At 52.6% G+C, this 22,443-nt stretch overlaps 1 protein-coding gene and 1 pseudogene across 7 annotated transcripts; both read right to left on the bottom strand.

Moving 5' to 3' along the window:
- Positions 1–221: 221 nt before the first annotated feature.
- A4GALT (alpha 1,4-galactosyltransferase (P1PK blood group)) lies at positions 222–22,235 on the bottom strand. 7 transcript variants are annotated; one of them, XM_040490642.1, is made up of 4 exons: positions 21,845–22,235; positions 21,232–21,462; positions 3,797–3,938; positions 222–2,203 (listed from the first exon to the last, which is right to left on the bottom strand). In XM_040490642.1, the coding sequence occupies exon 4, from the start codon at positions 2,155–2,157 to the stop codon at positions 1,096–1,098; it is 1,062 nt and encodes a 353-aa protein (XP_040346576.1). In that variant the 5' UTR covers positions 2,158–2,203; positions 3,797–3,938; positions 21,232–21,462; positions 21,845–22,235; the 3' UTR covers positions 222–1,095. The 7 variants fall into 7 exon arrangements, with proteins under 7 accessions (XP_040346576.1, XP_040346573.1, XP_040346574.1 ...); XM_040490639.1 differs by lacking the exons at positions 21,232–21,462; positions 21,845–22,235 and adding exons at positions 15,324–15,475; positions 17,462–17,747 and having other exon boundaries at positions 3,882–3,938; XM_040490640.1 differs by lacking the exon at positions 21,845–22,235 and having other exon boundaries at positions 21,232–21,780.
- On the bottom strand, positions 17,268–17,419 carry LOC121041167 (uncharacterized; annotated as a pseudogene).
- Positions 22,236–22,443: the final 208 nt, after the last annotated feature.

The raw sequence follows: 22,443 nt of genomic DNA, 5'->3' as shown, positions 1-22,443 counted from the left end.
TATGCACCGGGGGTAAAGGGTAGGAACGCAGGCTCCCCACGCCAACCCCACCCCCAGGCTGTCAGCTTATTGGCTGCTGGGTCCCTAGACTCTGCTCTCTGGGCAGGCTGAGTGACCTCAAGCTTGTCACCAACCCCCTCCGGCCCCAGATGCTTCCCCATCTGCAGGATGGGGCTAATGTGGGCTGTGTGAGCGGGTTCGTTTCATCAACCACCAAGCACTTGGTGTCAGGGCGTCACTTTTATTATATTTATTATTATCATGTGTTGATCGTGGGTGGGGGGGGGTGTTTTCCTTAAAATGCTTTTCCTGGGCCAAAAGAACTCCACGCCCCCATGCCCTGGGGTGGCCAGCTGGCACATCTCACCCTTGCAACAACTCTGGAAAGAAGAAAGAATGGGGTGGGCGGGCAGGCCTCCCCCAAAGGGCTCCCCAGGCCAGCTCTGCATGTCTCGGTGCTGCTGAGAAAGAAACCAAAGGCAGAAAAGAGCCAGGCACCTACCTGGGTTCACGAGGCTGGGTTTGCACCCCCGGCTCTCCTACAGGCTGCCTCCCCCTGCTCCTCAGGAGCTCCCCTCTCCTTCCTCTCCCCTTTTCTTGGGTTTTTCCATGCCCCCGTGGTGGGCACCTCAGCCCCCACCAGCCTGGCTTCCCTGTGATGCCCTGGAAGACGCTTTGGTGTTCACGACGGCTCTGGTGTGCCGTCCAGATGACCCAGATGTTCACCCGGCTCACTCCAGCTCATTCTTGCTGCCGCTCCCCCCTCCCCGCCCCCCGGGACCGGCTGCCTCCACCCTGAGATAGCACACTGGCCTGGGGGTGTCCCACCAGCCTCACACTGAAGGGAGTGTATCCAGGGGCCTACAGCAAGGCCTCCAAGAACACCTCCTGGGCCAACAGTTCCCCGCCCTCCCCCCAGCCTGCCCCAAATCTTGGCCTGCAGCAACTCGGGCCTCCCTCTCCCAGGCCGCACCCCCCCCCCCCCCGCCTCCCGCCCCGTCTTGCCTCCCCCGGAGAAAGGTGACCGGGTGCCCCTCTCCATCAGGATGCCTGGGTGGGGCGCGGGGTGGGGGGTGGGGGGGCCCGGCACGGCCCTCACAAGTACATCTTCATGGCCTCGTGTGTCGTGGGGCAGTAGCGGGCATGGAGCTGGGCCAGCAGTGCCCTGGACGTGGCCTTGAAGCGGGTGCCCTGGCTCTTCCTGTTCCACACGTGGACGGCGTAGGTGGCGTTGAGCAGCCGGCGCAGCTCCTGGGGGCTGATGTCCTCGAAGTACTTCTTCCAGTTCTGCCAGGGGATGGGGTAGAAGGCCTCACAGGGCAGGGCGGTGACCCCGCGGCAGGCGTGGCTGTCACCCAGGCTGCGGACGGAGCACCACTTCTTGAAGACCCGCGTGAGCAGCTGCGGGCCCTGGTGGCCCCAGATCCAGCCGTTGTAGTGGGCCACGAAGTCTCGCATGCACAGCGCCATGAACTCGTGGTGGCGCTCGAAGGCCAGGAAGGCCCCGTTGAGGACGTAGCGGGACTGAGTGCCCAGCGTGTTGGTCAGATTCCGCAGGCTCTTGAGGACGATGAAGTCCGTGTCCAGGTAGATGCCCCCGAACTTCCACATGAGCGCGATCCTGGAGGCGTCGGAGAGCACGGGCAGCAGGTAAGGCTCCCACCGGCGTCGCCTGGCCGCGTACCAGGCCGCCAGCGGCGTGTCCCGGAACAGCTCTTCCAGGTCCAGCGGGAGCACGTGGACGTTGGGGAAGCAGCCCAGAAGCGAGAGCCCCAGGTGCCGGGGCAGGGAGGCGTTCCCACCGGGCAGCCCCTTCATCAGGACCACCACCCGGGACTCGGGGTGAGCCCTGGCCGCCGACTCCACGGAGCACATGAAAAGGAAGTTGGGGTTGGTCCGGTCTGAGGTCTCCAGGAAGAAGATGTTGCCCGGAGGCGGGGTGCTGGAGATCGGCGTAGGGGGCACCAGCCGGGGGCAGGGGACGTCGGCAGGCAGGTTAGAGAACTCCCTCTGGCCGCCGGGCTCTCCCGCGATGCGCCAGTAGATCATGACGGAGACGAAAAACGTGAACTTGAAGCTGATGATAAACAGGGTGCAGACCCGCTGCCTCGGGGCTCCCCGGAGCAGCCGCAGCAGGCAGTCAGGGGGCCTGGACATGTTCTCCCCAGATGACCCCAGGAGCCTCCAGCGGGAACTGGCTGGTCTGCAAGAGACGAGCAGCACATCAGGGCAGGCTGCCACCTCCCTAAGCCCGAGAAAACGCTTCCCACAGACACCGGCCACGGCCGATGCTGGCTTCCGAAGCCCTGGGGCCCGCTGGTCGCAGAGTCCCATCTCCCTCCTCACCTGGGAAAGCTGGAAAAGGTCTGGGCAGAGTCCCTTTCGCTCTCTGTGACACACCTGTGAGCTTCCCAAGGACGCAGCCAGTGCTATCTACGACACGTGGCCATCGCGGGCCCAGGCCGGGGTTCCGGCACCCACGAGGGTTGTCAGAGGTGATGCTCCTGCACGCGGCACACGGGCCCCTTTGCCGGGTGAGGCCGGTCCCCCTCGGGCCGCTGGCAGCCTGTGATTCGAAGCCTAGCGCTTTACCCCTCAGCCCCATTCAGCTCCACAGACCGGCTGGAACTGCGCCGAGGAGGCAGACGGCCAAGCAGCCTTGGGGACTTTCTGCAGAGAAGCCTGGGGCTCCGGCGGCCTGGGCGCTGGCTGCTAAGGGGCTGGCTGGCAAGCTTGCAGGACGGGTGGGCTCCAGACACACGGGGATGCGTGCTGGGTCCTAAAGCCCTTGCCTCAGACGCAGTGGGGTCTCCTGGGCACCTGGCTTCCCCAGCCCCTGCCCTGGGCTGTGCAACTTACAGACGCAGGTCTGGAGGGAGAGGGGCGGGGAGGTTGTGCCGTAGCCCGTAACCTTACCCAGGACTATTGCCCTTGGACCCTCACCCTCTCCTGGTGATGTCCACTTGGCCAGCAGCTAAGAACATCCTGGGGGCCTGGCAGGTGGCTGGGGGAACAAAACAGGCTTGGGCTCTGTCCCCAAGGGTAGGACTATAGGAGCATCTGGGAGGCACGGGACCTGACGTGTACCTGAACCAGCTAAGACCTGGGGCAATGCACTCAGCTCAGATTTGCCACCTTCAGGACGGGAACACTGGAACCCACTAAAGGGTTGGCCGTCACCACACACGTGCCAGGTGACGTGCTCAGCACTTCACACATAGTCAACTTCTTAAACCCTCACAACCACCCTTTGCAGAGGCGATCATCGCCCCCATCTTACAGGTGAAGAAACCGAGGCACTGAGAAGTCTGGTAAGCTCACATACAGTCCCACGGTAGGCAAGTGGCAGGGCAGGGCTTGGAAGCCAGGCCATCTGGCTCCAGAGTGCGCTCTCTCACCACTGCACCATCCGGCCCGGGAGAGAACCGGCAGAGGGGACCTGGGAGTGCGCCAGGCACTTTGAGGACTCTGTGCACATTCGCCGGGGCTGTTCTCGCTTTTCGCAGGATCCTGGCCACCGTGTACTCAGTGCCTTCTAAATTCTTGGTGCCCCACGCACACCCCCTCTGGCTCTCAGTGACCCCAGGGGTAGTTGTATCATTTCTCCTTCAGCGGCCAGGAAACTTGGACACAGAGGGGCGGGGGGACTGGGTGCGGCCCGCAGGCTAAGGGGAGCTGGAGTCACCCCTTCCCCAGGACAGACGGATCTCCTGGCCTGAGAGCGAGACTGAGCAACTGGCCGGCCCTCCTGGTGGAGGGCCGGGAACCGCGATGACGTCACTGGCTGGTAACTGACCAGCCTGGGCGGCCCATGGCGGCGAGGTGGGGATCTGGGCAGCCGGGCAGCCCTCCTGGAGACACGCCCTGGCTCAGCAGCCAACCTTCTCTGCCAACAGGAACACGGCCCTTCCACAAGCTCTCCGCGTCCACAAATCCATCTGTAAGACACAGCGAGACACAGAGTGAGGGGGGTGGCGGGCTCACGGAGTCAGCCCCCAGCCGCACAGGGGGGATGTTCATTGATTTGTTGACTGTCTCGGCCCCACAGGGAATGTACTTGGGAGAAAGGGAGAGCTGGGTGCGGCTCTGCCCTGGAGGAGCTCTCAGCGTGTGGGGGGACCATCTGGAAATGCACTAGTCACAGTTGAAATGGAGCAAAGGGCCCAGCGGGGCCAGGGAAGGTGGCTTCTGGAGAGGTCACACTGATGGAGGGGCCTTAGCCAGATGGGCCTCCATACCGCCAAGGGCGCCTGCACACCTGCCCTCCCCAGAGCCCAGCTCAGTCCTTGGCGCATAGTAGGGACACACAACCTGACTCATCCTCTCGTGGACCCGCTCACTCACTGACTCACTCCCCTGGCTGCCAGAGGGACACTTCAAAAACACAAGCCAGGTCACGTCATTCCTCTGTTCAGGCCCTCAGTGATGTGGGAGGCCCCGGTCGCCCAGGTGCCCCCATCCCTGACCTCACACCCCGCTTGCCCTACCCCAGCCACGCCTGGCCTCCTCACGCCTTCTCAACCCCACCGCCCACCCCCGTGCTGCCATCTCAGGGCCTGCACACTTGCTGTTCCCTCGGCTTGGAATGCTCTTCCCATGGTGTTTACCTGGCTCGTTCCCTCACCTCCCTCTCGTCCTCAAAAATCATGCCTCCCCAGCCCTTCCATAGTCCCCTGTGGAGCTCGCGGCACCTAATCGAGCATCCTGGACGTTTGGTACTTGTTTGTTTGGGTTACTTATTTGGAGCATAACCCCACGAGGGAGGACAGGTAATTTTTGCCTTTTGTTCAGCATCTAGAAGAGATGACTCTTGGAAGGTAGTTAACAAATACCAAGGGAGTGAGTGACTCAGCGGGTGGGCGAATGAAGGTGGGAGCGAGTGAGTGGAGGAGCAGATCAGTGAATGATCAGCGAGTGAATGAACGAATGAGTGAATGAATGAGTGAATAAGTCAGTGAGCCAGCAAATCAGCACGTGACCGAATAAAGCAGTTGAGCGCCTGTGTGAGGGACCTGGGGGTCGGCGGCTGGGTCAGGAGTGGCAGGGCCAATATACATCAAGAACCTTGTGTTCCCCCGCCCTGGTTTTCGCCTGCGAGGCGAGGCTATTTTGGTCTTGAGTATTTTTAACCCAGTGTGAACCACACCGAGCAGGGGACAGACAGTTGGATCGAGCAAGGTCCTGGCTGCTCAGGGGTCCCGAGGCGTTGGGGTGATCTGGGCCTTCTGTGGGGTGGGGTGGGGTCTGGGCCTGTTGGGGAGATGGGATTTGCCACCTGAGCCCGCACCGACCGCAGGGGACAGTACCGGCCCCGAGCAACACCGTATTTGGTGCTCGAGCCCAAGACCCAGGAATAGAAACGACGCGCGGGGCCAAGTTGGCCACAGCCAAATACCCGTGTGACCTCAGGCCCGAAGCATGCTCCTGGCCCCCCTGGATGGGCCTCGCAGCTGTGGCTCAAGTCCTGACCCTTGTCAGTGGAGCCTGGCACACTGCTCCTCCTCCTGCCTCCCTGCCTAACGCTTTCAGCCCTGCACCGGGGAGAGATTTCCAGTTAGCTGGTCAACCGTGGCCACTTCCCTGCCCTGAGCTCTTCTGTGGCTCCCCATCCTCAGGGACCCTCCCAGCCCCCCATGATCCATCTCAGGCAGGACGTGAGGGCGAGAAGCACACAGCCGGCAGGCCAAAGGGCCAAAGGCCTGACCGCTCCCTGTGGGTTTGGCCCTTGCATTAGTTTTGGGGGCCCCACGTCAGGAGCGTCAGCATCAGGGACCAGCCCAGGGCCTTGGAATGGCCCCACTACCTGAAGGTTGTCCTTCATTCACGGCCCACAGTAGGGGCATCTCCCTCTGTCCTTCCCTCGGCTTCCAGGTCCAGCCCAGCTCAGCCCACTGCTGGCTCACCACGACCCAGACAGAACAGGGTCGCGGCAATGGTCAGACACAGTCCACACTTCCTGAACGACTTACTACCAGGATAGGTGCTCACTGTCCCTGGGGTTCCAGAGCTAGGCCCTTGGAGAGTCTGATATCCCAAGGGGGACACAGAGGCCCAGAGACGGTAAGGGATTTGGCCAGGGTCTCGCAGCAGCAGAGAGTGGAACTGGCACCCTCAGGGAGCTCTTCCTACCCCTCTGCAAGAAACGTCCCCTCCCCGGGCCTTCCTCGAGCTGCTGCAGGAGGCCGAGAGCCCAGCAGAAGTCTCAAACCACAAAACCAAGGAGATGTGCGAGACTCTGATCAGCATCCTGTATCGGCTTCCTGTGGCTGCGGAAACTGACGACCACAGCTCTGAGGCTGAACGCAGACGCGTATCTACTCTCAGCTCTGCAGAGTGGAGGTCTAAATCCAAGGTGTCAGCGGGACCACGCCCCTTCTCGGGCTCCGGGGGAGAACCGTTCCTTGCTTCTCCCAGTTTCTGGTGGCTCCCGGCATTCCTGGGCTTGTGGCCGCTTCCTCCAATCTCCGCCTCTGTCTTCACGCGGTCTTCCCCTCTGTCTCTTGCAAGGACACTTGTCATTGTACTTATGGCCCACCTCACTAACACGGGATCATTTCCTTAACTCGAGATCCTTAACTTAGTAACGCCTGCAAAGACCCTTTTCCCAAAGGAGGTCACATTCACGTGTCGCAGGGTTAGGACGTGACAATCTTCTCTGAGGCCACTATTCATCCCACGACACCTCCTTTCTGTGTCTCTCTGTCCTGGAGACTCAGAGCCCCTCTCAGGTCACACACTGCCTGGAACATCCCTGAAACGGCAGCTCCGTGGAGAATGTGCCTGGGGGGGGCTCTCTGCGTGGCAGGACAGCACTGGGGAGTCCCAGTGGACATGGGGTGGCAGGCTTTGCCTGCCCAGCATCCGTCCCCCCTCTGCTGATAAGAATATCCTGATTGCCTTTGAGGGACCACCTCTGCCCCACAGACCCCACTCTCTAGCTCTTGGGGGCGGCACACATTCAGATCTGCCTAATGACTGTCACGTTCTCCAGCCACAGTGAGTAGCTGGGGGCAGGGCATGTAACCCAGTGCGGGCCAAGCAGAGTCAGGAGCTTTCCAGTGGGGTCTCTAAGATGAGGCCCGAGCCGGAGGGGAGAGCCTGGCTGAGGCTGAAGCCGGCCCAGAGGCAACAGAGCCAAGAGACGGAGAGAGAGAGGCACGATGACATCATCTTTACATCTGGATCCCGCTGTGTTTGAAACTGGTACATCCTGCACTTTCCACAGACACAGAGACGGGGTGGGGGGGACGTGGGAAGAGTCTGCCAAATTGAAAGCAGGGACACTTCTGGAGACAGGACAGGATCAGGAACGAACTCAGACCCTCTTTGATGGGAAAAATCAATACTAGAGCTTGGAAACCCTGCTTGAAGGGTCCGCTGTCCTGTCCCTGCACACCCCCTCCCATCTTTCAGGGCATAAATAAATTCTTCTCTTTTTAAAAACTTTTTAAATGTTTATTTATTTTTGAGAGAGACAGAGAGACAGAGCACACACGTGCATGGGGGAGGGGCAGAGAGAGAGGGAGACACAGAATCCGAACCAGGCTCCAGGCTCCAGGCTCCGAGCTGTCAGCACCGAGCCCGACGCGGGGCTCGAACTCACAAACCACAAGATCATGACCGGAGCCGAAGTCAGAAGCTCAACCAACTGAGCCACCCGGGTGCCCCAGTAAATGAATATTTCTACTGAAGGAGTAGGAGTTGCAGTTATTAGAAAGTGATCCTCGTAAAAATGGCTGTTTTCAGAATGGAGGTTATAAAATGTTCCTCCTCCAGAGCCTATAAGATGTTCTAAAGCCAGGGAGGTAGGGAGGTAGAGACTTCTTTTTCCAATAGGAATATGGCAGATTCTTGATTCTGGATCTTTCCCCCCTGCTGATGTCATACAGAGCAACACAGGAAAGAGAAAATAAGCCACAAGCTACAGCCTTAGCAAAACCGGGGCATGAAAAACCCGTAAACTCCAACTCACAAAGCTGGACCCGAGTCCAGCAGATACAGTGGTGAGGTGGGGAGGAACGGGTGGGGGGGGGGTGGAAGTGGAAGATCGTAGAGATCGCCACTTCTAAAAGGAAGACGTGTAAGTCAGAAGACAGATGTAGCCTGGATGAACCAGGAGAGTTCAAGGATGCAGGCAGGTGTCCCCTTGAACCCGGTTGGGTTCTGTGAGGCAAAAGAGCACTGGGTCCTGAGAAGGGTTGTATTCTAAAGGAACAACCCATTTCCATAAAAGCAGAGGAGGGAGTCTTTCAACAGAGAAACTTAGAGAACTTGCCTGGCCTGTCTCCCAATTTCTACCAAAACCTCCTGTTAAATGCTGATCCAGGAAAATTCAACCGATTTGAATATAAAAAACAATGGTGAAAGGAATAAACACAGTGTCCATATACGGAAGCTACAAGAATGAAAAGGGGAAGGAACACTAATGTTCTCCTATGTAGAGAAACTATTCACTATAGTTTAAGCATTCACTATAGTTGGGGGCGCCTCGTCGGCTTAGTCGGTTAAGTGGCCAACTTCAGCTCAGGTCATGGTCTCAGTTTGTGAGTTCGAGCCCTGCGTCAGGCTCTGGGCTGACAGCTCGGAGCCTGGAGTCTGCTTCGGATTCTGTGTCTACCTCTCTCTCTGCCTCTCCCCCACTAGCACTCTGTCTCTCTCTTTCTCAAAAATAAATAAACTTTAAAAAGAAATTCACTATAGTTAAGAAAATTCATTACAGTTAAGAAAATTCACTGTGAAAATATCACCACATGGGGCACCTGGGTGGCTCAGTCAGTTGATGATGAATGATCTGGCTCAGCTCATGAACTCACGGTTGGTGAGATCGAGCCCCGTGTCGGCCTCTGCACTGACCGTGGAGCCTGCTTGGGATTCCCTCTCTCCCTCTCTCTCTGCCCCTTCCCTGCTCGTGCTTTCTCTCTCTCTCTCTCTCTCTCTCTCTCAAAAATAAATAAATAAACTTAAAAAAATCACAAAACACGTGGCATCCGGGTGGTGCTGACAGAGCGGAGCCTGCTTGGGATTTCTCTCTCCCTCTCTCTCTTTCTCTCTCTCTCTCTCTGCCCCTCCCCAGCTTGCTCTCTCTCGAAAAATATATACACATTTTTTTAAAAAAAATCACCACAAAACAAATAAAAATTCGAATACAAAATTACAGAATGAATTTAAAACAATGAGAACAACAACAACTTTAAAAAGTAATTCTAGCCATGAAGGCAGACCAAAAAGCAGAAGGTACAAGAGCTGGAGAAGAAACAATTAGGCAAAGTGACAGCAAGAGAAGAGGATGATGTGTGAGGACTGACAGACCTCAGGAAAGAATTAGAAGGCGATAACAAAAACACTTCGGAAATGAAAACCAAACGGCCGGAGACACACGGGAGCACGGGCTCCATACAAAGTATTGCAAGAGATACAAACAGGAAAGGGAGAAGAAGTCAAGAAAATCCAACAGAAATCATCAAGGAGATGTTAGAACTGAAGACACGAGGTGGAACAGGCAGCAGAGGGGAGCCAACAAACGTGCGGCCAGGGCTTCTAAGGAAGAAAATGACGCCAATGGCTAGAAGAAATATTTGCGATTATAATTCAGGAGAACTTACCTGAAATAGGGGGAGACTTGATCCCATAGATGGAAAGGCACACTGTGCATTAGACAGCGGTGACCCGGAACCGTGAATCCCGAGACGTCTAATAGTAAAATCTCTGGACTTTAATTTTTTTTTTTCAACGTTTATTTATTTTTGGGATAGAGAGAGACAGAGCATGAACGGGGGAGGGGCAGAGAGAGAGGGAGACACAGAATCGGAAACAGGCTCCAGGCTCTGAGCCATCAGCCCAGAGCTTGACGCGGGGCTCGAACTCACGGACCGCGAGATCGTGACCTGGCTGAAGTCGGACGCTTAACCGACTGCGCCACCCAGGCGCCCCTGGACTTTAATTTTTTTAAAAAATGTTTTATTTTATTTTCGAGAGACAGAGACAGAACACGAACAGGGGAGGGGCAGAGAGAGAGAGCGAGACACAGAATCGGAAGCAGGCTGCAGACATTGAGCATGTCTCCACAGAGCCGGATGCGGGGCTCGAACCCACGAACCGTGAGATCGTGACCTGAGCCGAAGTCGGACGTTCAACCAGCTGAGCCACCCAGGTGCCCCCAAATCTCTGGACTTTAAAGGTACTTTAAAGGACTTAAAGGCCCCTCTGAGGCTTTAGAACTGACAGAAGATATGCCTTAATCACTCAGTACAGTATCAGCTGAAATGGGGCAGCCACAAGAGAAAGGGAAACCCGTTAAGTTTATTGTTGTTCATAGAAGAGAAACAACAGAGACTCTCTAAAGAAAAAAGAAACTAAGAGTATTTTATATAAGGGTGTCAATATAAATGTAGCCACTAGAACAAAAATACAAGCTTTCCCGAATATCAGAGGGATTTTTTTTTTTAATTTTTTTTTTCAGCGTTTTATTTTATTTTTTTTTGGGACAGAGAGAGACAGAGCATGAATGGGGGAGGGGCAGAGAGAGAGGGAGACACAGAATCGGAAACAGGCTCCAGGCTCTGAGCCATCAGCCCAGAGCCTGACGCGGGGCTCGAACTCACGGACCGCGAGATCGTGACCTGGCTGAAGTCGGACGCTTAACCGACTGTGCCACCCAGGCGCCCCAAGGGATTTTTTTTAAACACAGAGGAAGAATAAAGAATATAGCCCTCCCACGTGTGCAAAGACATAGACATACATACACAACATGATGGAAAGAATACCAGACACCTGGCGCATCAATATATATAAACAGGCTTGCCTCGCTTACCTTTACTAAGAAAAAGATTTTGGGGGCGCCTGGGTGGCGCAGTCGGTTGAGCGTCCGACTTCAGCCAGGTCACGATCTCGCGGTCCGTGAGTTCGAGCCCCGCATCAGGCTCTGGGCTGATGGCTCAGAGCCTGGAGCCTGTTTCCGATTCTGTGTCTCCCTCACTCTCTGCTCCTCAGCACCCCCCTTTCATGCTCTGTCTCTCTCTGTCCCAAAAATAAATAAACGTTGAAAAAAAATTTTTTTTTAAAAAAAGAAAAAAGAAAAAGATTTTTTTATTTAGATCCCAAACAAAACCCAACTCTATCCTGTATTTAAGAGATATACATCAAAATGATTTAGAATGGTTAAAAGCAAAAGAAAGAGCAAAAATATAAAAACAAGTATAAACAAAAAGAAAGCTGGGGCCATAATCTTAATATCAGACTGAGAATTCAAGCAACCATCAGTAAGTGAGCCAAAGAAGGGCCAATAATAATGCTAAAAGGTATAATTCACAACATACCAAATAATACTGCAGCAATTTTCAGGAATTAGAAATTACAGAATGCTACGATAAATAGATTGAAACACACTAATAAGAGATTTTAATTCACCACTCTTTTTTTAAAATGTTTTAAATGTTTATTTAATTTTGAGAGAGAGACAGAGACAGAGCAGGAGTGGGGGAGAGGCAGAGAGAGAGGGAGATACAGAATCCGAAGCAGGTTCCAGGCTCTGAGCTGTCAGCACAGAGCCCGACACGGGGCTCGAACCCACAAAGTGTGAGATCATGACCTGAGCCGAAGTCGAACGCTTAACCAACAGAGCTAGCTACCCAGGCACCCCTTAAGTCACCACTCTTAACCCAAGAAATAAATATAAATAAGAATTCAGAAGATGTAAATAAAGGATCAGTGAGGTTCTACACTGTATCAAACTCTCTATCTTCATAATAGGCAACACACTTTGTTCTCAAGAGTTGATGAAGCGTTCACTAAAATTGAAAACAAAACTGACAAACCTTTAGCTGGATTCACTGAGAAAAAAAGAGAGAGGACTCAAATAAACAAAACTGGAAACGAAAGAGAAGAAATAGCAACCAACACCACAGAAACACAAAGAATTATACGAAAATACTATGGAAAATGACATACCAACAAATTGGACAACCTGGAAAAAATGGATACATTCCTAGAAACATATGACCTTCCAAAACTGAATCAGGAAGAAATGGAAAATCTGAAAAGACTGATTACCAGCAATGAAACTGAATCAGTAATAAAAATAAATAAATAAATAAATAAATAACAAAAACCCAACAAACAAAAGTCCAGGACTGGATGGCTTCACAGGCGAAGTCTACCAAAGGTTTAAGAAAGAGTTCATACCTATTCTTTAAATAGTTAAACTATTCCAAAAAATAGAAGAGGGAGGAAAGTTTCCAAATTCATTTTATGAGGCCAGCCTTGCCCTGACATCAAAATCAGATAAAGATACCACTACAAAAAAAGAAAACTATAGGCCAATATTTCTGATGAACATAGATGCAAAAATTGTCAACAAAATATTACCAAGCTGAATCCAACAATATATTTAAAAAATCCTTGGGAGGAGCAGGGGAAAAAAAGCACTCAGCATGGTCAACTGGGATTTATTCCTGGGATGCCAGGTGGCTCAATATCCAAAAATCAATCAACATGACACATCCTATTAACAAGAGAAAGGATGAAAACCATACAATCATCTCAACAGATGAAGAAAAAGCACTTGAGGAAGTACAACATCCATTCATGATAAAAACCCTCAAGAGGGGCGCCTGGGTGGCGCAGTCGGTTAAGCGTCCGCCTTCGGCTCACGTCACGATCTCGCGGTCCGTGAGTTCGAGCCCTGCGTCGGGCTCTGGGCTGATGGCTCGGAGCCTGCAGCCTGTTTCGGATCTGTGTCTCCCTCTCTCTCTGCCCCTCCCCTGTTCATGCTCTGTCTCTCTCTGTCTCAAAAATAAATAAACGTTAAAAAAAAAAAACCCCTCAACAAAACAGGTTTAGAGGGAACATATCTCAACATAATAAAGGCCATATATGAAAAACCCACAGCTAACATCATGTCAATGGTAAAAAACAGCTTTTCTTCTAAGGTCACCTTAGAAGAAAAAAAGTGGTCACTGTCACCACTTTTATTCAACACAGTACTGGAAGTCCTAGCCACAGCAATCAGACAAGAAAAAGATATAAAAGGCATCCAAATTGGTAAGGAAGAAGAAAAACTCTCACTATTTGCACATGACATGATATTATAAAGAGAAAACCTAAAGTTTCAAAAACAAAAACAAAACAAAACAAAAAACTATCAGAACTAATCAGCGAATTCAGTGAAGTCATAAGACATACAGAAATTAATACACAGAAATCTCTGTTGCATTTCCACACACAAATAATGAAGTAGCAGAAACTGAAATTAAGAAACCAATCCCATTTACAATTGTACCAAAAGGAATAAAATACCTAGTAATAAACTTACCCAAGGACGTGAAAGATCGATACTCTGAGAACTATAAAACACTGATGACAAAAATCAAAGATGACACAAAGAAATGGAAAGGTATTCTATGCTCATGGGTCAAAAGAACCGATATTGTTGAAATGTCCACACGACCCAAAGCAAGTTACAGATTTAATGCAATCCTTATCAGAATACCAACAGCATTTTTCACAGAACTAGAACAAATAATGCCAAAATTTGTATGGAACCGCAAAAGACCCCGAGTAGCCAAAGCAGTCTTGAGAAAGAAGACCAAAGGTGGTGGTTTCCCAATCCCAGATGCCAAGATGCACTACAAAGCTGTCGTCATCAAAACAGTATGGCACTGGCACAAAAACAGACTCCTAGATCAATGCAACAGAATAGTGAGCCCAGAAATAGCCCCCCACTCGTATGTTCACTTAATCTTCGACAAAGGAAGCAAGAATACGTAACGGGGAAAAGACAGTCTCTTCAAGAAATGGCGTTGGGAAAACAGGACAGCCACATGCAAAAGCATGAAACTGGGCCGCTTTCTTCACGCACACAAATAAACTCAAAATGTATCAAAGAGCTAGATGTGAGATACAAAACCATAAAATTCCTAGAAGAGAGCACAGGCAGTAATTTCTTTGATCTCAGCTCTTGAAACCCTTTTCTAGATACCTCTCCACAAGCAAGGGAAACAAAACCAAAGACACATGTGTGAGTCTGGAATTTACAAATTGAGTCTGAAGTTCATATACCAAAATAAACAAGCCAAGACCCATAGGAAAAGCCTGAGAAGGAGGAAAAAATGAGGAAGGGCTGGAGTGCTTTAGATATTAAAACACACTCTAAAGTTTCTTTTTTTTTTTCATGTTTATTTATTTTGAGAGAGAGAGAGCGAGTACAAGTGTGCATGCGTGAACTGGGGAGGGACACAGAGAGAGGGGGAGAGAGAATCCTAAGCAGACTCTGCTGTCAGCACAGAGCCCCATGAGGGGCTTGATTTCATGAACTGTGAGATCATGACCTGAGCCAAATCAAGAGTCAGACGTGACTGTGCCCACGTGCTCCTATAAATTTTCAATAATTAAAACAATGCAGTCTTTGAAAAAAAATTAAGTTCATGTATTTATTTTGAGAGAGAGAGAGAGAGAGAGAGAGAGAGAAGGAGAGGGCAGAGAGAGAAAGAGAGAGAAAATCCCAAGCAGACTCCACACTGTCAGCACAGGGCCCTATGCGGGGCTCGAATTCACGAACTATGAGATGATGACTTGAGCTGAAACCAAGAGTCAGATGCTCAACAGACTAAGCCACCCAGGCACCCCTAAAACAATGCAGTCTTAAACACACACACACACACACACACACACACACACACACACACACACACCAGAAAACAAAAACAGTGCAGTCTTAGCATACGAACAAACAGGACAATGAAACAAAACCTATCACAGCAATAATGAAGTGCTCGCACATCCAGTAAAGGCAGTATCTCCAATCAGTAAAGTTAAATGGGTCTTCTAAGGTGTTGGGCAGGTGGAGTAGAAGCCCGGTTCACCTCTCAGAACATGCCCCAGGATAAACTCCAAATGGAAAATAATAAACCCCATAAACATGCAGAACAAAACATGGGTGAATTCCTTTGTAACTTCAGAGTTGGGAAAGTTTTCTTAATTATGTAGGAAATCCATCCAGAAGCCATAAAAGAACAGATGAATAAACTCGACTCCTTGAAAATGCCAACTGATCTGTGTCCTCCTCCAAGACACCATCAGGGAAGTCAAAGTAGAAGGAACTACTTGGGAGAACTTTTGTGCCCCTCGGATCCCAAAGGTCCACTTTTCCTAACCTCTAAAGAGCTCCCAGAAGTCAAGGAGAAAATGACCAACAACACAGAGAAGAAAAAGAGGCCAAGGGCAGCTTTCGCACAGGCAAAACACGACCCTTAATCTGTCAGCGAGAGGGAGGATCTTTTTGTAAGCAAAAGAAACGCAAATTGAAACACTCAGATAGCATCTCTCACCTGTCAGATTGGCAAAAATCCAAAACTTCGACAAGGCTGGGAGCAAACAGGCATTTCACACACGGCCGGGAGGCATTCCAGACGGTACCAGTCCAGTGGTGGAGGGCAACTGAATGACATCCACCGAAACCCTTTCGCCACGCCATCCCAGTCTGTGAATTTCTCCGTAGATAAGTGCCATGTGTACAGGTCACAGGTTGGTTCTCGATTGCAAACGATGAAAAACAACCCAAGGTCTTTCTCGAAGGCACTGATTACACATTGATGCCATGAAAAACAATGTCAGCTCCCAGAGGGCAGGGACCAAGTCTGCTGTGACTCATTGTTGCATCCCCGTCGTGGCCAGCACGGACGCTAGCACAAAGCGGGGGCTCGATATATAGGTAGCTAGGTGTAGATAGATAAATACATATATTCTGAACGAGTGAGTAAATGATCCCTAAACGGCCCACAAAGCCAAGATCAGATACGGTAACTGACCAGGGAAATGCCCTTTGCAAACTGTAAGCCATGTGTGGATGCAGATTACAGCTGGTAGAAAGCGTAATTGACACGTCCTGCCTCACCATCTGTGGGTACAAATTAAGGTCACACGCCTTTGACTTTTCATATTAAAGTACCTGAGTGTTCACGGGTCCCGAGAGAGGAAAGGCCACCTTCCCAAAGCCTGGGAGACACGATTTGCACCTAGGGAAATCTGCCAAGTCTTAGACCTCTCCTCTCTTCCCGAGGCCATCCCTCCCTGCCAGGGTCACTGCCCCTCTGCACTGGAGGCTGGACTGAAGATCGGGCTGCCTGGGGTTGGCTTCTCGGGAGCATAGGGTGAAGTCACTGTCCCCGAGCTTTCTGCTCAGTTCAGGCAGCACAAGCCACCACGAATCTGGATTCCTACACCTTTGCTGTCTTGGCATGTCCACACATGCACTTGCCAGGACCCCCTGCAGTGCCCCGGTGGCAGGGCGTGGTGAGCTTTCTGCATCGGGTCGCTTGCTCTGCCCAGAGATCACAGAGGAACAGGTAGCAGAAAACTCTTCATCGGATAAAATCATGCCCGGCTTTAAGCAAAACTGGTGCCTTTAGCACTTAGGTCTAGGCTACATTCTCGGTTAATTTTTGTGTGTGGTATGAGGGAAGACTGCGGCTCATTGTTTTCCGTAGGGATGGTTAGTTTTTCCAGCGCTGGTCCGGAAATGTCTGCTTCCACACTGAATTACCTTGGCATTCTGGTCAAAAATCAATCTGCTGTTTAAGCGGGAGTGTGATTCTGGACTCCATATTCTGCTAATTGAACGACAGGTCTACCCTTGTGCTAAGACCACACGGGCTTCATAACTGCAGCTTTATGATAAGTCTCGAAATCAGGTATCCCTCCCACCCTTTGTCCTTTTTTTAAGAATTGTTTTGGCCACGATAGGTCCTTCATACTTCTGTGTCAATTTTAGAATCAGCTGATCAATCTCTACCAAAAACTGCTGGGATTTTGATGGGGATTGCACTGAATCCGTACGCCAATTTGGGGAGAATTGTGATCTTAACAATATTAAATCTTCCACTCTGTGAAAAAAAAAAAAAATCACGCCTGCAAATGCAATGCCCATGGAAAAGGCATTTAGAAACTCTGGCCTGGGGGGCTCAGTTAGTTAAGCATCTGGCTCTTGATCTCGGCTCAGGTCCTGATCTCACGGTTTGTGGGATCGAGCCCCACATGGGGCTCTGTGCTGTCGGCGGACAGTCTGTTTGGGATTCTCTCTCCCTCTCTCTTTGCTCCTCTCTCGCTCACACATACTCTCTCTCTCCTAGAGTAAATAAATAAACTTAAAAAAAAGAAAAAGAAAAAGAAAAGAAAGATAGAAACGCTGGCCTCAGTTAAGAGTCCGGAGTTCACCCTACTTGGAAGAAAGTTTCCATGTTGCTTGACTTTTTCCTCTTTTACTGTATTCAAGATTAAAGCTAACTGGCAGCAAAAGACAGTGCCCACCCTGCCCCACGCGGTTTGCACACACACACAGCACTGCCACACTCGGTATTCTTTCAATTAGCAATAATCGCGCCTCCGATAAACCTCATTGGCTACGATACTGCCACTGAGCAAAGCTCACACTCGGTATTCTTAACAGTCTTTGCTAACTGCACATTACCTGAGCAAGGGACCTGGTTTCTATCTTCTACACACTTGCTCTATGATCTTGGGGTATGGCCTCCCCCACCATTTCTGAGCCTCAATTTCTCCACCCGTAAAATAAAGAGCTTGGAAAAGACCATCTCTAAGGACCCTTCTAGAAAGAACTTCCAAATCTGGTTTCTCCAGCACCAGTTCTGTTCATGGCCAGCATCAGCCTCTCTAGACAGAGTATTTCAGGGCCACCTGCCCCTTGGTGTCAGGCCAAGAGCGCAGGCAGATAATAAGGCCAAGGGGCTGATAATTCACAGATAAGAGAGTTCCTGCTGAAGCTGATACCAAAAAGTCTTCTTGGAAAGAAACCGAGCCAGCCCTCAGCATCACACAGAGCACCCTGGTCCTTCATTCAACAAATGCTTGAACACCTACTATGTGCCGCCCCCCACTCCAAGGTCTGGAAACACAGACAGCAGTGAACAAAGCAGATACTCTTCGGCTTCATGGAGCTAAAATCCTAGCGGAGAAAATTAACGGATAAAGAAATACAGTAAGCGATAACATGTGCTGGGTTGAGAAATACAGCAGGAACACTGGACTGGAGGACCAGGGGCAGGGGTGCTACTTTACATAGACCAGCAAGGGATGGCCTCTCTGAAAAGCCGACAGAGACCTGAAGGAAGTGAGGGGGCAAGCCTTAGGGCTACCTTGGGTGGGGGGGCGGGTAGTGTGTCCAGGGAGGGAAATCAGTGAGTGCAAAGGCCCTGGGGCATGTGTGCCCGAGGTATTGGTGGAATAGCAGAGTAAGCAAGGTGGGAGGAAGGACAGGAAGTCAGAGAGATAATGAGGAGACAGGTCATGGGGGGCCTTGAGGGCCACTGGAAGGATTTGTCTCTCTGATTGGGAGACCTGCCTTTGGGAGATTTTGAGGAGGAAGGGGCTACAATGTACCTTATGCTTAAAGAGATCTTTAGGATCTGGATGCTTTTTGAAACTAAACCAAGGGAGACGTGTGGCAACAAGAAAACAGTTACGAGGCTCTTGGGGATAATCCAGAGGAGAGGGAGGCACAGGGCTGGGACACAGGGGGACAGCCGCTCTTGCAACACCTTTCTGACACATCTCTCCTGCCCATCTTCAGCCCTGTGACCACAGCCCAGCTCAGGACTCTGTCCTCTGCCTTGAACCCCAGCAGGTCTCCACACCCCACCCCACCCCGCAACACCCATGCCTTGTGGGCACTTCCCCAGCACCCCCCGCCCCTCTCCAGGCCCACAACCTCCAGACCAGCCAGGCTGACCTCTGCCACATTGCTCAAGCCAACAGGCTCTGGGAATTCCGGATTTCTGCAATACGCTCCCCCCTTTCCTTAAAACGTCCCTCCGCGCTCCCCTGTTCAGCAACCTCTTAACCGAAATATGTGGGAAGAGCTGCCATTTGCCAAGAATGTGCCACGTGTGAGGCATCCTGCCAAGCACCGTTCACCCTTTACTGTGTCCTCGTATCTACCACCACGGCCCCATTTTACACATGAGAAAACAGAGAGACCGACAGGAAAGGTGACCCACCCAATGCCGCGGGGCTAGTAAGCATGGGAGGGAGGATTTGCACCCAGGTTATTATATCTGCCCCAAATTCTCAGACAGCCCTTCCTCCCTGAGTCTCTCCCGACCTAGACGAGCAGGGCAGGCCACCTCCAGGAAGCTGCCTGGATTTTGGCACAGCTCCCACCGTGGGGCGTGGGCTGGGGCTCCCGCGCCGCACACAGTAGGCCCTCGTGGTTCCCTTCCAAATGAGCAGCACTCACCCCAAGGCCTGGCCTCGCCCACAGCCTGGATCCCGGGCAGACCCTCAGGGCCCCGGGGGAGTCCCGCTGGGAATGGCCAGGGTGATTTGGCCTTGGGGCCTTCGGGGCACTGAGCCAGATGCCGCTCTCCCGAGGCTGTAGGTGACCCTGACGAACTTAGGGAGGGCCTGGCGACAGCAGATGGACCATAAACTTGTGATGGCCGAGGGATAAAGGAAAACCATCCTGATGCTCCAGGAGCCCTTGAAAATGACGGTAAAAACTTGAAAGGAAAATCAACTCCATGGCGCAAACCCGCCAGGCTCTGGGAACTCCGAGTTTCTGTAAAATGTGCCTCCTGCTTCCCAGAATGCCACGCCCCCATCCCCTCCCCTGCCCCAGCAGGCCTCCAGCCACAGTAGGTAAGATGAGCTGCCGTTTGCTAAGAGTCCCAAATGCCATTCCTGGCGGCGAGGGTGACGGGCGACGTTAGCTGTGTCTTCGTGCCTGCGGCTACTGTCCCCACGTGTCCACAGAGAGGGGGACGTGTCCAGTCACCACCCTGCAGCGACACCTCCTGCTTTACTCTCTCTTGCGGACGGTAGTGTGACGTCACTAAAGGCCTGAGGCGAAAGCACGTGCCACGGTCAGCCTCCCCGTGACCTTGGCACCTCGAGTGCCCGCGTCAGCGTTCCGGTGGAGCCTTTTCGGTCCCTTTCCGCGCACCTGCCACACACAGGGCTGCCGTGGACAGACAGAGCCGCATACGCACGGAAGGGGACCCTATTCCCCGCGCTGTTCTATACCTTGTTTTATTTTTCACCCAGAGACACGCCGGGCCCCTGTATTTTCAAACCAGATAGTGGTGGTGCATACGGGGCGATATCCACGTCCTGAAACTCATCGAGCCGCGCGAACGGTTCTGGAACAAACCCGCTCGAGAGCACATGTGCCCTCTGCCCTCCTATCACGCCCACAAACGCAGACCCGTACCCTCAGTTCCCAGGGTCGCGCGTCACCTCGCGTGGTTAGTCGCATCCTTCGTCCCACCTGCTTCCCGTCCGGGCTGCCGGAAGTGTGGTTTCCATCCTTCTGCTTTTACGGGCGACACCGCGGTGACTGTCTTAGCACTCCCGTCTTTGAGCACATCCTTAATTGCTTCGGGAGGACTGGTTCCTCGAAATGAGCCGCTTGGGCCGAAGGAAATGGAATTTGCACTTACAGATGCGGCACACTAACTGGCCTCCAGAAAGGCTTTCCAGAGCTTACGTTGTCATCCCCTCAGCATGGGGAGGGGTGAGAGCGCTTGAGTTGACGATTGTGACTGGCTCCCCCGTGACAGGCGCGGAGCTACGTGCTCAGCGTCCACTTCCTGAGGACTTCCTGTGCACAGCCACGGGGCAGATGGCTTTCACACGGTAACTCACTTAAGCCTCCCGCCAGCCCTCTTCGTATCCAGCGGGCACTCTTCGTATCCACCAGTTTTAAGAGTTGAGGGAACCGCTGGGGTTCAAACCCCCTCCCCTAGGTGAAAGGGGTCTGCCTGTGGCCGAGTTCAGCTGGGAGTGCTGTGGCCCCGGAGCCTCAAACGTCCCCCACCCCCCCGCAATAAAGAAAAGGCGCGTAACTCTGAGTCTTAGTTTCTTCACCTGTAAAATGGGCAGAATGGCACAGGGTGACCGAGGGGGTTAAATAAGGTCAGGTAACAGCGTCTGGCACCGGGTAAGGGCTCAATCGTGGAAGCCCGCCCCCCAAATCAGGAGGTTGCCTTGGAGACCCTATGGAAGGTGCAAATGACCCCTATGGAGGTGCAGATGACCCCGGAGAGGTCGGGGCGGGGGGGCGGCCGTGGGGACCTTTCTGGGCTCTGTGTCTACACCCGGGACAACAGATTCTGCTCTTCCAAACCGAGTCTGTTGGGTGAACGTGAAGATCACTTCTCCCGCTTCACCCTCACGTGCCTGCCTCCTCACCCAGCGCCCCCCCCCCCGTCTGTCCATTCAGACCTGGAGCTGGTGGGACTTCCAGGAAGTGCTCTGTGTCCTGCTGGAGTCAGCTCCTGGTGGGTGTGGGTGTGGGCACAGGGGAGAGTGTGCAGGCACTAAGCAGAAGGGGAGGGGTTCTAGTCCCGTGGCCAGCTCAGCTTCCACGGGGATCCGTCCAGAGGGAAAGCAAACAGGCAGACAGGAGAGGAAAGGACACTCGCTCGGACTAAGGTGGGCACGGCTTCCTGATACCTACCAGAAATGGAGGCACCAAGAGGAGAGCGGTTCTCAAGGGCGCGCAGTTAATGTTGGAGGGCCAACGTTGTACCCATCCCCGCCGCTCATCAGCTGACTGAACCAGAACAAGGCACCTTCCCTCCCCCCAGTCTGTAAGTGGGGGGTGATAACACCTGCTACCTCCCAGGGAAGCAGGGAGGACCCCAGGGGATGAGGCTGGCAAACAGCATTGGGAGCTGGGACCTCAGGACCAGAATCTCGCCTCTCCACTGAGCCCTTCCGCCTCTCTCTACATGAAGATCGAGGCCGGTCCCTAAGGTGTCGGTCCAGCCCTTCCCTTTCGCCTCTTGTCCTCACCAGCTCAGAAGGTCCCTCAACCAGGGCCAGACACCCCTACCTCCTGCATCTCTGGGACCTCAACCTGCGGACCCGCCTCTCCTCCGGGACTCAGCTGCTCCGTGCTCTGGCTCCTTCCCGTCAGCTCATAAATGCAGCCATCTCCGTCATTGAAAAGCACCACAGCAGATAAAGTAAAATAAAAATAAAAAACGTGCTCCTCAAAAACACACACCAGTGGCAGCGAAAGCAAAAGGCAAATGATAACCTGGGAGGAGGTCTTTGCCACCAAGAGACCAGACGAGGGGCAAAGACCTCACGGATGAGCTCCAACAAATGAATAAGAAACACACATATGGTGATAACCATTTCGCAATTCACGCATGCCAGATCGTGCTGTATACCTTCAACAGACACAGTCCTGCCTGTCATTTATATCTCAGTAAAACCGGGGTGGAGGGGGGGCCTGGGTGGCTCGGTCGGTTGGGCATCCGACTTTGGCTCAGGGCATGATCTCACAGTCCGGGAGTTCGAGCCTCGCATTGGGCTCTGTGCTGACAGCTCAGAGCCTGGAGCCTGCTTCCAATTCTGTGTCTCCCTCTCTCTCTCTGCCCCTCCCCCACTCCCGCTCTGTCTCTCTCTGTCTCTCAGAAATAAACA

This window comes from Herpailurus yagouaroundi, unplaced genomic scaffold, assembly GCF_014898765.1.
Source record: "Herpailurus yagouaroundi ecotype Mexico unplaced genomic scaffold, PumYag 182, whole genome shotgun sequence".
NCBI classification, from domain to species: Eukaryota; Metazoa; Chordata; class Mammalia; order Carnivora; family Felidae; genus Herpailurus; species Herpailurus yagouaroundi.
The sequence above is the reverse complement of the archived record's forward strand: the minus strand, read 5'-3'. Positions and strand labels throughout refer to the sequence as shown.